The sequence below is a fragment of the Anastrepha obliqua genome, chromosome 1 (assembly GCF_027943255.1).
Source record: "Anastrepha obliqua isolate idAnaObli1 chromosome 1, idAnaObli1_1.0, whole genome shotgun sequence".
In the NCBI taxonomy this organism is placed as follows: Eukaryota; Metazoa; Arthropoda; class Insecta; order Diptera; family Tephritidae; genus Anastrepha; species Anastrepha obliqua.
Window position 1 is genome coordinate 76,128,248 of NC_072892.1, and position 16,505 is coordinate 76,144,752.

Below are 16,505 nucleotides of genomic sequence, written 5' to 3' on the forward strand. Positions count from 1 at the left end.
AGTAAAAAGGACAACGAGCTGCCTAAGTGCTGTAACTGTAGCCAAAATCACCCATCGAGCTATAGAGGTTGCCAAGTTGCTAAAGAATTGCAAAAACAACGTAACAAAAGAGTTGCCGGTAAAAAAGAGCCAGAAGTTAAAAAATTACAAAAACCAGTGCGTGATTCGCGTGTTGAGAACGGTAAAAAAGTCAACTGAACCGAAGAACAACGATATTTTGTTCCAAATATTGTTCAAACTAAACGAACAAACATCTTTTAATACACTCTTGCTTAGCCGCATTGTAAAACTTTAAAAGGCTGTAAATGTTGTATATGACGAATAAAAATCATATTAAAATTATGGCTTGGAACGCAAATGGTCTCTTGAAGCACAAATACGAGCTTGAACTTTTATTGAACAAAGATAATATTGATATATGTTTAATATCTGAAACGCACTTAACTTCCAAATCGTTTACGCTTTTTCAATACTACAGTACATACTGCTCTAATCATCCCCTTAATAATGCCAGAGGAGGTAGCGCAGTTATAATTAAGAAATTTTATATTATTATTATTATAATTAAGAAAACTATAGAACACCATGAAGAAGACAAAATCTGCTCATCAGAATTTCAAGCCTCATCAGTTTGCATCAATTTACTTGGAACGGATCTCTTTGTGACAGCGTTATAATAGCCCGCCAAGCCATAACATTCAAGTAGAAGAATACAAACAGCTTCTTAATAGACATAAGGGAAGGTTCGTCATTGGTGGCGATTTTAACGCCAAGCACATTAATTGGGGCTCGCGCTTAACAACTACCGAGGGTCGCGAACTCTGGAAAGCCGCTGAAGATCTAGGTTGTCGAGTAGTATCTACAGGTTATTATTATTATTATTAGAAGGCCATTACGCACTGCGACCAGAGTTGATCTATTGTGAAAGGCCTATTTTGTAACCCTAGAGTTTTAGGCTTTTTAGAAATTTTAGCACAGTTTTGGGTTTGTTGTTTCAAAGATTGCATGGAGATACTACGATACCACCAGGTGGTGAAGTCTTTGTCTGCCCAACGCAGGACATTCACAAAGCACATGTTCTGAGCTTTCTATGTCCATTTCGCAAAAGCGGCAGACATTGGTCTCGGATAGACCAATATTATTTAGATGGTACCTCAGGCTGCAGTGACCTGTAAGGTATCCAGTTAAAAGACGTAGATCTACTCTGTTTAGTGAGAGAAGTTTGTCAGATATTCCTTTGTTGGGACTTAGGAATAGTTTAGCTTGACGCTGACCGGCACAGTTTAGCCAGTGTGCGGCAAGTTTTCTTTCTTCCCATTTCCTAAGGAATTCATTTATGTGGCCTTTTGTTAGTCCACAGAAAGGCTCAGGACCAGTAAGTTGCATATTTGCTCCTTGTTTTGCAAGGTCATCAGCCATTTCATTTCCCACATGTCCTTCATGTCCCGGAATCCAACATAGTGTTACTGTGTTGAGGTTTCCTAACGTATTTAGAAGGTTTAGGCAATCATTTACCAATTTAGAGGTGATAGTTGTAGATAGAAGGGCTTTTAGAGCCGCTTGGCTATATGAAAGTATGTAGATGTGAGTACCTCTCATTTTCCTCCTAAGGCATTCTCTCACACATATTTCGATGGCATGTATTTCTGCCTGGAATATAGTAGGATCCCATCGGAATCGATTTTTTGAATTTGGGCCCATTGCTTCCTGCCCCTGTTCTACCATTTTCCAATTTGGACCCATCAGTAAACCATAGCTGGGAGCCAGGTTTGAAAGTGATAGAGTTAGTTCTCCAGTCTGTTCGTTCATTGATTATAACTTGGAAGTTCCTGAAGAGTATTGGTTTGGGTGATAGTATATCATCCCTATGAAGAATGGGACTGTGTAGGAAGTCTTCTAAGATCTTTAAATGTCCTTTCATATTCCCACTTTTAAGTTCAGATATACCTTTTAGTCTTAAGGCACTCGAGCGAGCTTCCCTTTCAATTAGAATTGGAAGCGGTGGTATGTTCAGGAGCACGCCCAATGCATGCGTGGGACACGTTTTCATAGCCCCTGTAATGCCAACACATAACAGGCGATGCAGTTTGCTTAATTCGTTTGCCGCCTTTCTTTGCTTGATCTTGGGCCACCATGCTAAAGATGCATAGGTGCCTATGGGTTTTACAACTGTGGTGAATATCCAGAAGGTCATTCTAGGGCTTAGTCCCCATGTCTTGCCAAAAAGCCTTGTACAGGCAAAGAATGCCCTTGTGGCTTTTGAAGTAACTCTCTCAATATGGGAGTTCCACGTAAGCGTTTTGTCAAGACTAACGCCAAGATAGTTCGCTTCTGTCGAGAGTTCAAGTGTTGTTCTATTAAGGGTCGGACATTTGAGATTTATGTTCCTTCTCCTAGTAAACGGTACAAGAGTTGTTTTGGATGGGTTGATGGAGAGCCCTTTTTCCGTGCACCATTTGTTTATTATTGTAAGGGCTTGCTGCATGCGATCCGAAATGGTTTCCTCATGCCAGCCTAATACATAAACTACTAGGTCAACAGAGTAACCCTGAGTGTGAAATCCTAGGTTATTCAGTTTGTGGAGAAGTTCATCTATGACTAGAGTCCACAGAAGAGGTGAGAGTACGCCACCTTGAGGGCCTACCTACAGGTAAACGAACATGCTGGCTAACTGATCCTGATAAATCCCCCGACCTGATCGACTTTTTTATCGTCAGACAAATTCCGAGCAATATGATATCAGTTGAAGATGGCTTGGATCTAAATTCAAATCACTCACCTATATTCATCACTATTAGTGGCGTAATAAAACAGAACGTAAAAAAATGTGAGCTTTCAAATATCTAAGTGTACGGACTGGGAGTTCTTCAAACACAAACTTGACACCTATGTAAATATAGATACATACATCAATTACCAACGCGTATGACATCGAAAAGGAAACAACAAATTTTACAATGCAAATACAGAAATCTACTTGGCTAAGCACTCCAGAATTGACCCCAAAATACATTCCCTATAAATATCCTCGCGAAATACTATGTCTTCTTAGCAAAAAGAGAAAAGTAAGAAAAAAAAATGGCAAACAACAAGATTTCCTCCTTTAAAACCTGAGCTAAAAAAACTGACCAAATTACTCAAAGACAAAATACAAGAACATAAAAATCGAGCGTTCAATACAAAAATACAAAACCTATCAGTAGTATGTAAATATTTCCCGGATTACAAGACAAGTCAAAAGTATTAAATTTTTAACTTAACTATTGCCAAAACACTATCATTTTGACAATTCTAACATCAAAATTTTAACATTTTAATATTTTTCAAATTTTAACATCGTTTTTTTAACTACGTTAACTTAAAATTTTGACGTTATTTTTATGAGTTGGATCGATTACTAATTTATATTTTTAATTTTTATATGAAATACGTCATTAAAAGAATTTTTAACATCGCCGATTTTACCGGCGATGTTAGATGCTTCAGTGAAATTTTTGATGTATAGTATAGAAGAAGTTGATGAAGAATTTAGAGTGGTCTACTGCCAATAGACCACCCTAAATATTGATTATAATAAAGATAATGCCACAATGGAAGTATTGCTGCAAATAAACGAAAAACAGCAGATGTTCTTTTCGTGAAAGCAAATATCATATTTCGTGTTGTATAAACAGGTTTTTGTTGGTTATGAAATATATTATAAAACGAATGCTTATTGACGAGAAAGAGGGTTTTAATAGAATTTATTGTAGTCGTAGACGGTGGGTGCGATGATAATTGGGATCGGGAGGCACATTTATTTTTCAGGGCAACTCGGTTAAGCCTCGCCTTTTATCGAAAATTGGCTCCATTCATTTAAATTTATTTATTTTTTATTTTCTGCATTTAATTTTATATAATAAAAAACACCATCGATAAAAATTAGCGCTACACAAAATTGTTCTTCTTTAAATAGTTGTCATTTTCGTCGCACTTATCGTACGGCAAAAGTAGAAAGTTGCCAATTTTAGTGCATTCTGGCATGGTGTACAGCACGTACGAGTATGTGGCGGCTTCGACTCATATACACATAATGGCCCCTATTATGAGTTGCATTCGATCTTCGATATTCGTTGGTTGTCGAAGATCGAAAATCGAATGTCAATTTGGTATTATGAGCGGTGCAGCCCTGTCGAAATTTTCGTTGAATACCGAATTTAGAGTCGAATGCAGTTTTGCTTTCGACTGTGTTGCGTATTGTGGGTAAACTTGTTAAAATGTAAGTTGTTTGCGATTATTTATGGTTTTATAGTAACCAAATAATAAATATATACTAATTTTGTTAATTTTATGCAGGTCGAAAGTCGTGAGTACCAAACAGCAACTAGAAAAACTAGTTGCATTAATGGAAGAGAATCCACAATTTGCAAAAGGGATTTGCAGCAAAGTACATGCAGCAAAAAAATGGGAAGAATTCACAACGGAGCTGAATTGCTTGGGACCACCAATTAGAACGGCAGTAAAATGGATTAAGGTTAATAATGGTTTTTTTTTTGTGTGATGTTTATATAAGTACATTTTTCCCTTGGCAGGTATGGGCTGACATGAAGTCAAAAGCGAAAAAAAAATGTCGCAAAACAAAGCTGAGCTCCGAGCAACAGGTGGGGGCCCTAACAAACTTCAGGGACTTTCAAATACTGAAGAAAGCATACTCGGTTTGCTGCAATTTGATGTCTGCATAAATCCGCCTGGGGTGGAATTTGCCCTGGATACAACTACCAGTGACCAGTTTACAGTTTTGTCCGCGTCAAATCCCAGCCCAGAGCTTCTGGTCCAAAACTATGAGGAAAGTGAAGCCGATTTAAATTTAAATGTTCACGAGGAGCCAGCAGGAAAAACCAGAACAAACAAAAAGTCTCAAAAAGCAGAGAGATTGAGGTTACTGGAGTTGCAGACTGATGGCCAAAAACAATTTTATGAACAAATGATATCTACATTGCACAAAATCAAGCAAAGTGCTGCAGAAACAATTAAAAGTAGCGATTTTAGAGATCAAAAAGAAATTGCTATCGAAATAATTTTTATACTTAGTGTTAAGGAAACTGAAGTGATATTTTTTGTTTTATATTAGTATAAGGAAAAGACTGTATATATTTAAAGTAGGTTAAACAAATGAATTAATGTTTTTTATTAAAGAAATGAGATTGATTTTGAACTAAATAGCAAATTGAAATACGTAGAACTGAAATACATATTTTTTTCGAATAACGAATAACTGAATAAAGAAAATTTATAACAAAAATAAAACAGAAACTGTGGCATAAAGGTTTCTATTTAATACTTTTTAGATTTTTTTATAATATTCTAAGAATTTCATTTCTTATGTTTTCTGCTTCTCCGTTATTTGACTCCACTTCAATATTTCCAGCATCATCGTTGGGTATTTACTATAAAAATGTGCTTTTCTTTGTTGCAGATCAGCCTCTGTGCTACTAAATTTTACCCATCTTTGGCAAATATAATTTTCCAGGACATCTATTATTTCTGATAGCACAACAGACACAGTGGGTTGAGCAAGTCCTATCATACCTTCATTACCAATACTCAATTGGTACGATCCCTGAGCACAAAATCGAAGAACTGTGGCTAGCTTTAAAATATTGGGAATCGATTTGGCTCGGGTGCACTGCTGCAACTGGTTTTCTGTACTGGACAGTAGGTTCATAAACGCCTCTTTAGATAATCTAAAGTTCTATAAAAATCTGTAAGGAAATTTCTGTAATATTAAGTACGTCAACACATTTTGAAAATTCTGAACTTACTCAGTGGAAGCCATTTCTAGGGGGTTGGAGGCGTCCCTCAACTGTTTTCTACTTCTAGCTAGTTCCACTAATCTTTCATCGTCCGATGAATCGTCGAACCACAACTCCGTTGTAATCATTTTCACATAAATTACTTTTTTTAACTTTTAAAAATAATGTTAGCAAAGAATTTCAACACAATCGGGTTTTCTTGGGTTTTATTTGATTTGCTGTATCAGCTGAGAAAAAATTATCTATTGTAAATGCGTCGAGCGATCGAAATTCACAATAGTCCTATTCTTCAACGAATGAGCACCATAATACCAAATGAAAATTCGTTCGATCAGCACTTTCGACTACAGTCGAAGATCGAATGTTGCTCATAATAGGGGCCAATATCTTTTGCTGTCAGTTAAATTCGTCGCCGCAAAGGATGGAACGAGCCCATTGTGACGAGCCTATTAGTTGATGCAATACAATGCAAAAAGTGTGAATCAAACGTAGTAAGCAAAATGCAACTCATTGTATTAATAAACGAAATTGTGAGTTTTATTTGACGGAGTATTACACATAAAAGGTGGATTAATACAGTGGCGACGTAATTTTCTTTTGTGCCCTTTCTCATTTCAGATCTATTACAATCCATGTCAAGGACGTCCAAAACCACCAACAACACCAGAAATCGTAAAATAAACACAGGATATTCAATTGGAAAATCATCGAGTGACTGAAAGAAATTTAGTAGAAGCCCTAGGCATCTTATCGGGCAGTGTAAGCAATATTTGGACCGAAGTATTGGGTGTTAGAAAGCTGTATGCAAAATGGGTGCCGCATTCGCTAACAATGGAACAAAAACTCATTCGAATGCGACTTTTTCAGCAACGTTTAAACCGTTTTTGAGAGGATAAAGTGCTGTTGTGCGTTGATTCATCACTACGGATGAGACTTGGGTCTATCACCATAACCTTAAATCAAAACAAGACGCTAATGAGTGGTGTGACCCTGGATTTTCGGCTCCGAAAGTAGTTCGTGTACAGAAATCGGCCAAGAAGGTCTTACTATCAGTTCGTTTGGGAAGCGTATTCACCAGATTTGACCACTAGTGACTTCCGTCTGTTTCCAGATCTATAAAAATGCATGCGTGGAAACCATTTTTCATCGAATGATGAGGTTATAACAGCTGTTGAAGTGTATTTTGCAGCTCTTCCATATTCTGACTTCAGGGATGAAATTCATAAATTGGAATCTCGCTGGAAAATAATAATGCATTGATGTTCAGGGAGACTACGTTGAATAATAAAGTGTATTTCAAACCATAAAATTTTTATATCGATCCACAAAACATATTGAACAGTCTAGGAAGTAAACGCATTTGATTGTGTATATTTATATAGACTAATACAAATAGGAATTTATGCTTTGCTGATTTCAAAGAAGATTAGTGGAGGCGAATTTAATTTTCCAACGGCTTATTATCAATTAGTGGTGACGAATTAAATTTAGTCAGCTGAAAATAGAGAAAGACATCATTATTCGATGTGAATAAAATTCACAACCATGAAGTATGAAGGGCTTGCGCATTCAAATTGGCATAAGCAACTAAATGATTACACAGGCCTGCGAAATTTAACTTTTTTCAGTTTCTAGAATGGCTGTACTTGTTTCTTGTAGTTTTTTATGCGCTGAAAACGAATCTGACCTTCAAAATGCTCCATCACGTCAGGATTTTTGGTAAATGAAGCCTAAAGGTCAAAAAATGGCCATTTTAGCCAATTTTGATAATTTTTTTTGGGATAGAAATTTTTTTTTTTCAATTTTCGACGAAAAGGTCGCATAGTACAACTCTTTAGCTTTAAAACCCATTTTTTAAAATTATTGTACGATTTTTTAAAAAAAAGTTATGACATTTTGAAATTAACAGTTTCAGTTACGTATACGTTGGGTATAACGTCTATTACAATAATTTAAAAAAAATGGGTTTTAAAGCTAAAGAGTTGTACTATACGACCTTTTCGTCGAAAATTGAAAAAAAAAATTTCTATCCCAAAAAAAATTATCAAAAATGGCTAAAATGGCCATTTTTTGACCTTTTAGGCTTCATTTACCAAAAATCCTGACGTGATGGAGCATTTTGAAAATCAGATTCGTTTTCAGCGCATAAAAAACTACAAGAAACAAGTACAGCCATTCTAGAAACTCACCCTCGCAGGACTGTGTTATTTTATCTCAGATCAAATTACTGATAGTACAAAGCTGTATAATGACAAAACACTTATACGCTCCGAGTGGGAGAAATGGTACCTATTGCTCTTTTATATCTTCAAAATGAAGACAGAGAAAGAGAAAAAAGTTGTTGCATTTGAACGGTCTACAATTACAGTTGCTAGGTAGGTAGATGTTTTTAAGGTATTGGTGGCCAAACTAAAAGAGGATTTCTCGCCAAAGCGTAATTGTACTTTTGAGAGACATCTCTTTCGGAAGTTGCCTCCTAAGTGCGGTTCAGACACCAGATGTCTAAATATGAGTTTAGCAAAACGACAATGGAAACAATTCAAGTTTGTATAAAAGACAAAATCATAGACTCATCGGATTTAGCTGATTTGAAGAAAGAAATATTGGAGAAAGCGCAAAGCCTAGAAGAGCTAGTAGGTTCACATCTGCCAGGTTCACGAGCAAGTTTGCAAGCAATCCGTGTCGATGTTTGCAAAGTCAGGTGATGAAACTGTAAACCGAATTTCAGCGAGAATGCGAGGGACAAGATAAGACGGTGGTGAGTGTAGTAGATGCGGTCAAAGAGGGCATGTAAAACCCAAAAGCGCAAACTTGTGGGGAACATATAGTTCTCCAAAAAAGGGACATTTCAGAAACATTTACATTAAGTATTTAATGTGAACAAGGCGCAAAGGTTTAAAAGCTTAATTATTTCAAAATTCTAAATAACATGATTATGGACGCAAAACTCAAATGCGGTGTTGGGAGTTATACTATACTAATGTTTATATAGGGTGGGCCATATAGCGTTTGCCTTTTGAAACACCTATTTTTTTCAGAATGTTAACACAAATGACATGTCAAATGTATTCATAACTTACTTAAAGGTTTGACATTTACGAAATGGGACGCTATACGCTTGAACAAAATTGGGAAATATTGAAAATCTATTTCCAAAGTGGTGAGTCTTCTTCTTCTTTTCTGATGAAGCTCATTTTCACATCGGTGGCTACGTCTATAAGCAAAATTGTCGGATTTGGGGCTTAGAAAATCCACACGTTACTGTAGAGAAGCAAATGCATCCACAACGAGTCACTGTTTGGTGCAGTTTTTGGTCTGGCGGCATCATCGGGCCATTTTTTTCGAAAATAAGCGAGGAGCCGCGGTTACAGTAAATGGCGAGCGTTAACGTGACATGCTCAACGAGTTGTTTCCAAAAATTGAAGAGGATGACATGGACGACATTTGGTTTCAACAGGACGGTGCAACTTGTCACACTGCCAAAGTTACACTCGAACTTTTGGCTACCGTTTTTGAAAACCGAATAATCAGCCGAAATTCCGATATCAATAGGCCGCCTCGGAGCTGTGATTTAAGCCCGTTGGATTATTTTTTGTGGGGAGCCGTTAAGGACAAATACTATGCGAACCATCCAGAGACGATTGATGCTTTAAAACACGAAATCGAAGTTGCCATTTATGAAATTGGAGCCCAAACAATCGAAAATGTGCTTAAAAATTGGCTTGATCGAATGGCCTACTGTAAAGCCAGTCGTGGCATTGATTTGAACGATATTATTTTTCATTCATAAATGACAATGTTCAATCTTCAAAATAAAAAAAAAAGTTTGAAAAAATATTGATTAGTTTTTTTTTTTTTATAGCCGATTCAAAAAGCAAACTTTACAAGGCCCACCCTATAGTTTCCTCATACCGACCAATCTCGTTGCTGCCTCAAATTGGTAAGCCATTCTCAATTGATTGACGCCAATTATCGACTCTAAAAATTTGTTACCTTCGCATCAATTTGGCTTTCGCAGTAAGCACTCAAACATCGATCAGGTGCACAGAATCAGAGCTGAAATAGAAAAGTCTTTTGAACAGAATAACGTGTGTTCAGCAATATATTGCTAGACGTAGTACAAGCTTTCGACAAGGTTTGGCATGTCGGTTTAAATAACAACTAAATACCTAACTTCCAAGTGATTTTGCGGCCTCCTAAAGTCGTGTATGAGCGAACGCTACTTTCGCGTTAAACAAGGAAACGAATACTTGAAGAAGTAAATGCTGGTGTGCCGCAAGGAAACATTCTTGGTCCGCTCTTATACCTTCTATATTCCAGAGATTTCCCGATACCCCCGAATAGCTTAATCGCCACTTTTGCCGATGACACTGCCATCCTAGCAATTGGAAAAAGTGCTGAAGAAGCTGCAGCCAAACTTCAAATTGCAACAAACGCTATGGAAGAATGGATGACTTGGCGCATAAAATTGAACAATGCCAAGTCAGTTCATGTAAACTTCACCAACCAAAAAAGTGAATCGGTATCCAATAATACTGCTAGATGCCGCAATACCACATGCATACACTGCAAAATACCTTGGCAGAACGCTCGGTGTTAAGCTTCTATGGAAGGAGCATATAAAAATTAAACGGCATGAAATCCATCTGAAGATAATAAAAATGAAATGGCTAATTGAACGAAGATCAAAGCTATCCATATATGTACATATAACAAAATATCTATACGAGTATATAAAGAAATTATAAAGCCTGTGTGGTTCACCTCTTCATTCGGTGGGTGTGGGAGCAATTCGAAGTTCAATTCATGTAGTTTCGTCATTGCTCAGAATCTACAACACGTTCTTGTTTTTGATCAACAGTGGGCAAACGCTGCCCCTAGTTACTTTGAAGAAAGCTGCCTCATAGTCAAATGTTCATGCAATATAAAACCAATACGTTCTTTTGATATCTTTACTATGTCAGTTAACTCACTCAACTTAACTTTGCGTTTAAACGATTTTGTGAATTTTTTGGATGATTTCTGGTGTTACCGTCTCATTTGAACGTCCACTGAGTTGTGCATCATCTGTGTCTCTACGACCACGTTTGAAGTCAGCTATTATATTATTGTTTCTGATAAAGCGGAGTCCCCATAACACTGTTCAAGCCATTGCTTCGCTTGAACGGTATTTTTTCCCATCAAGAAATAGGTAAAATTAAAACATGAAATTCTTTTTCATGCGTTGTTTTGAAAATAACAAAAGGAGCGTTATTCTTAGCACAACAACTTACGAACTCATATTATATCATGAGATTTTAACAGCTGCCTTTTCAAGGTTACTACTAACTGAGACTGAGGTGAATGCAATTAATAAATTAGATGGCACTAGCTATGTGCTAAGCCGGTACTTTTCAGCCCATGTGTTATATAATAGGGATATTAGGTATCAGGTAGAATAGTTTGTTTGTCTCCATGAGGACTCGATCGAATACATTGCTGGCTTGAAGATAAGAAGCCTGGTATTGGTGGAACATGTTTTAATGAGCCTACCCTCATGGGCAAATGAAGTGTCCAGAGTATGTAAATGCCAGCAGCGACATTTAGAAGCTTAGAAAATATTGAAAAGCCTTCTAGCAAACCTTTAAGAATTTTATGGTAAGTAAAATTGATCAACTACATGATTATTGAAAAAATCAAAATCATTCCCTTGCAGGTTGAGGTGTAAATGGACGCGGGCGTGAAACATCCTCAGCATCTTCTCGGACATCTTAAAAACTGTTAAACAACCAAAGACAGTTTTCCCCATACACTCTTCTCAATAAATTATAAGTTTCAGGTATGGGCTTTCCAAGTTTTATATAAACATTTTATATTAATAATGCGAACGAAGGCTACTCTGAACATACTAATTATTTTATTGAAGTGAGATGTACCGGTACTGGTATATTCCTCGTAGACATGGCACATTGACACTTAATAAATAATTAATAATCTAAACACCTTCGAAGTCATTGTTCATACTCGAATGTACAAGTAAATGTATGTACATATCATCGTAACATAAAGACGTGAATTGCATTAGATGAACTCGTACTTTGCCATTCTTAGGTCATGACGAACTATTCCGGCATGCAGGTTTCTTGAGGTAGTTATCAATTCAATAATAATACTATTACTTACGAATTTCGTTACGTCCTCAAGTGGTTCATATACAATAAAGTCAGCAACGAAACGAGCACATTCCTCTTCACTACCGATTAATGGAATATGAATAAATGCAGTTGGTCGTATAGTAGTGCAAACAAATTTCTGCAATTATATTACAAGATATGTGTACATGTATATGTACCTATATGCGTATGTATTATGATTACCTGAACGTTGCATTCATTTGGTAAGGCTAACACTAATGGCCGTCGTTTTGGATAAAATGTAGCGAATTGCTTTCTAAAATTCTCAGCATATAACAGCAAAAGTCGTTCCTTAGGAGACAATGTGTAATAGCTTGGCGGATAACATTGAGGTGAATTAGCGAACTCTGCGGCGGTTTCAGGGAAGGACAGATCTATGCGCCCTACATTAAACGCAGGCTCAATATCAGACCAGTCTTCATCTCCCTCATCTTCTTCTTCGATCATTTCTTCCTCTTCTAACAGCATTTCCTCTAACAGTTCCTGTTCAGCTAAAGCTTCTGCAATGTGTCTCTTCTCTATTTCTTTTAATTTCGCCTCATGCTTTTTTGGGTCAACACGAACAATATCAACCTTTTTCTTTCCAACGTTTCCCTTTTTTTTCGGCGGCATGGTTACGATTAATAACAAACAGACTAACAATAAAAATATATGTACGTTAGCAACTAACGACAATAACTCAAATAATGAATGCGTCATTTATCCGTTTTTTGAACTGTCAATACTAATAAATTGATATGTATGTATATTGAAACATAGCTAGCTTTTATTGAAGACAGTATAAATTGAAGGTAATATTGAATATGTTAACTGCAATTTGAAACCAGTTGAAAAGCATGTTAAGGTGCACACAATATGGGATATGTTAAACAAGTTTAGTACAGTGCGATTTACATTTTGGCGCGTTCAATCAACATAACCTCAAATTATTAGCTCTATACCTAACATAACAGCAAATAGAATTTAGGTACTAGCGTAGCGCCACCTACTGGCGGGTAGCAGAACGAATTTGTATACGAGTAGTTACAGAGGTTAAAGGTGTAACGTATCAAAGGCATTGCCACCTAGTAGTAGTTACTAAATAATAATTATTTTATAATGGTTAATATATATTTACTTGCAAGTTGACAAAATGCAACGAACTCCTACTTCAAGTAATGCACCTAAGAGAAGAGTTACCGAATTATCTCCGGATCTTTCACTGCAAGATGTAATGACAGCCATACGTGGAATTGAAACCAACCTTAATAAGCAATTAGAGCGATTAGCTTCTAAACAAGACATAAGAGATTTAACACGTTGAGTGCCATGTGAGTCCAGGTTGGTCTCACAGAGCGAAGAGACTTTCAGGCCTCGTGGTGACACTTGGTCTCACGGTATAATGTGTGAGATTTCGGTTTGTGCTGATGCAGCTGCTTCATAGAGGCTATTAGTAGTAGTGTATTCACGCCATACTAGAGCCATTGCATTGTTTATGCTGCTTGGCCTATGGGTATGAGACCAATGTGGTATCATATGGCCTACATTTTGTTGAACAATATTCTATTGTATTATGTAAAAAAAAAATCGTGGCCGGACGAACCCCATTTTTTTTTGTTTTCAGGCTGTGACGGTTCTTCGCTGTTTTCAGAAGCCTGCTGTGCCAGTTGCTATTGTCTGAGGTTCGCCTTTCGAGCCCATTCCTTTTCACGCAACATTTTTGTTATAGCTGCTGCAGCTACGCTAAAAGCAGTTCATTTTTCTGCTTTATCGCACATTTGCGCTTTGAGGTTCACTTCTCTTGGGAATTCACCGAACCCCTTGAAGAGATCATTTATTTCGTTTTCAAAATGTGGGTAAATTAATGGAAGGTGCCTTGCCGTCAGGTGCATAGGAGAGACAGGTCAAAAAGGGTCGTCTTCTAAATGAAAGTAGTGCACCGCTTTTTATTCCTAAAAGTTACATAAAAATCAGCCTATGCGTGCTTTCTACCAAATCATTTCGCAATATCCGGTATTAGATTATAGGCCAAGCGACCCTTTGTTGAATGCTCCCAGCGCTGTTGCCATTCCCTTCAGCCCTATGAAACCATCAGAAATCGTGCGGTAAGCGCTCGCGACTCTTAACGTGCCTAGTCTGGGTGTCGCTTTTATTTCCTTTATAAACGATTTTTTCACATCGGTCCATATCGGTCCTGCATACAATATAACAGACTATGGAGAGAAACTGACGTTTTTCTTCGCGTGGCCCTCCTATATTTGTAGAAGTCTTGATAGAGCACTATGTACTCTTTGCGCCTTTTCGCTAACTGCTACAAGATCATACGGGTGTCAAGGACAACTCCCAAATACTTTAAGTATTTATTTATGTGGCAATCGCCCACAGTGATGATCAACTCCTCGTGTGTCTTGCACTACGCCGTTTGTCACCTCATACTATTTAATGCCATTTTCCGTGTCGTGGATCGGGCTCCTTTTTTTAAATAGTCGCCAATAATTCGCACTAAGTAGCTAGGGACCTTAAATTCTGAGAGTCCACCCATTATGTATGCCCAGTTCGCCGAGTTAAACTCGATTTTTGTATCTACCGTTACAATCGCGCAGTATTTTTAGTAGGCTTTCGTCTCTTATTTGTGGCTTGGCGTGCGATATGTCGGACTTGTGGTTTCGCGTGCGATATCTATTGCCACGTTAATGATATCCACCGCCGACCAAGTTTTTCGTGCGTCTTCCTCGCTCACCGGTAGGATAAGTTGAGGGCCTTCTCTGATGTCACACACTCTTGAGCAGGGAATAGTGTATTGACTATAGCTTTCAAGAGCTTTGTGGTTGTGATGCCCTGGGTCCTTTGGCCGTCTTCATCACTAATCTGTATGCTTCACCCCAGGGGTCCGCGTCCGCACTGTCGCGTAGTTTTTTTGAAGCATTTCCTTCTACTTTCCTTTCCGCTGCTTTGCATATCTGGAGTTCCCGTAGCTGCGGCTCCAGGGTCAGTTGGTTGCCATCTCTATTTACCTTCCGCGCTTTCAGACATTTGACTCTAACTGCCGCTATGTCCTCATTCCATCAATATGCAGGCTCCCTTTTGATTCTGTTGTATCCGCATTTACCAACTCAGCGATTAGCTTCGTCCCATACCATGATGGATCAAACTTCAGTTTCCTCCATCCCCGTTATTGTGCCTCATGAATCGTCTCTAATAATGGCTTACTCGAGGCAATACTAAGGAGGAAGGCGTGATGACCACTATGCTTATATGCATCGCTTAGAGACCACTTTGTCCGACCTGCGTTTTCTCTATGCGCAAAAACTAACATCAAAGATTGATCTGCCTTTGCACTTTTCGTATGTGCACACCCCCAGTTCGTTAAGTGGTTTAATGGTCGAGTTCGGAAATGGAAAGCTCGTTAATGGTCAAGTGCTGCCAGACTTTCCAGTAGGACTTTTCCACCAGTTATTAGCGGCCGGAGTTTTCCGCTTGATTCTTTGACTATTACCGTCCTCAAGCGCTCAAACTCGATTACGCTCAGGTTGGGAGGGGTTTAGGAGTTGAATATGTAGATCGCGCCGTCTTTTTCTGAGGCCCGTTTCCTGCAAACATCCAAATTACTGCTTTACCAGTGTTATCTGAAGTTCAGCTATGCGCGTCCAGTTTTTTTTTTTGCTCTGATAGTAGGCTGCATCTAATTTTAATTTCGCACTTGTTTGCGAGGCCAAATCTTGGGCTTCAGCGTGTGGCCATCTTCCCCATACATTCTGCATAGTCTTGTTCTGTCTATTTCCGAGCATTGTGTGGCCATATGACTGTATTCCCACCCGATCTTAATTTTCTGCACTGCGCACGCAGCGCATAGCATACCTCAGTCCAGATTTTTAATTGCGTCGTGTACATTCAGTCTGTCCTTCCAAAACTCCAAAAGCGAGCCAATCCTGACACCTAGCTCTTTCATCTTTTCATGCAGCGCCGGTTTGTATAAGTGGGATATCGGGGTCTATGCTATGTCACCGGTGCTGCGCTGCTAGTGGTATCTTTGGCACTTGGCGTTTTGTCGGGTGATCGGGAGATTGCTGTTGCTCCTTCTAATTTTGTTTAACGGTTGTTTGTACCAACGTAGTGGAATCGAATAGATACACATATTTAATATAAGTATATACCAAAAAGCTTATGATAATAAGAGGAGTCGATTTGGTTATGTCTGTCTGTCCGTCCGCTCATCTGTACCTACAATAACTCTTGCAAATGTGGTGTTAATATATATCAAAGAATCTTGGTACCCTCATTATTCTTTGTCTATGGTAGGTACATATATAAAAAACTTGATATATTCCTTACTTAAATTGTTAGATCCGACATACATAAATTCTACTGACATCAGATAAAACCAAAACTCTGTTTCACACAGGGTGTACGATTGCTGAAATAAGACTTAGATTTAAAATTTCTCCCTAACCGCTAAACGTATGAGGGGAAGAGAAATCGCGTTATCTTCGCTATTTGTGAGTGTGGTTTACTATATGTACGATATAGTAGTGGGAGGGTAAAAATGTGTGTTCGAAATCGA

General features: G+C 38.0%; 2 protein-coding genes across 2 annotated transcripts; one reads left to right on the forward strand and one right to left on the reverse strand.

The window, feature by feature from the left end:
• Positions 1-4,100: 4,100 nt before the first annotated feature.
• LOC129235438 (uncharacterized) lies at positions 4,101-4,721 on the forward strand. Its single transcript, XM_054869275.1, has 3 exons — positions 4,101-4,258; positions 4,336-4,513; positions 4,572-4,721. Coding segments are annotated over exons 1-3 (330 nt in total). The 5' UTR covers positions 4,101-4,256.
• A 2,512-nt stretch (positions 4,722-7,233) lies between these two features.
• On the reverse strand, positions 7,234-12,656 carry LOC129235447 (coiled-coil domain-containing protein lobo-like). Its single transcript, XM_054869287.1, has 3 exons — positions 12,149-12,656; positions 11,955-12,083; positions 7,234-7,287 (listed from the first exon to the last, which is right to left on the reverse strand). Exons 1-3 carry the CDS (start codon positions 12,575-12,577, stop codon positions 7,234-7,236), a joined length of 612 nt encoding a protein of 203 aa, XP_054725262.1. The 5' UTR covers positions 12,578-12,656.
• Between the last annotated feature and the right edge of the window lie 3,849 nt (positions 12,657-16,505).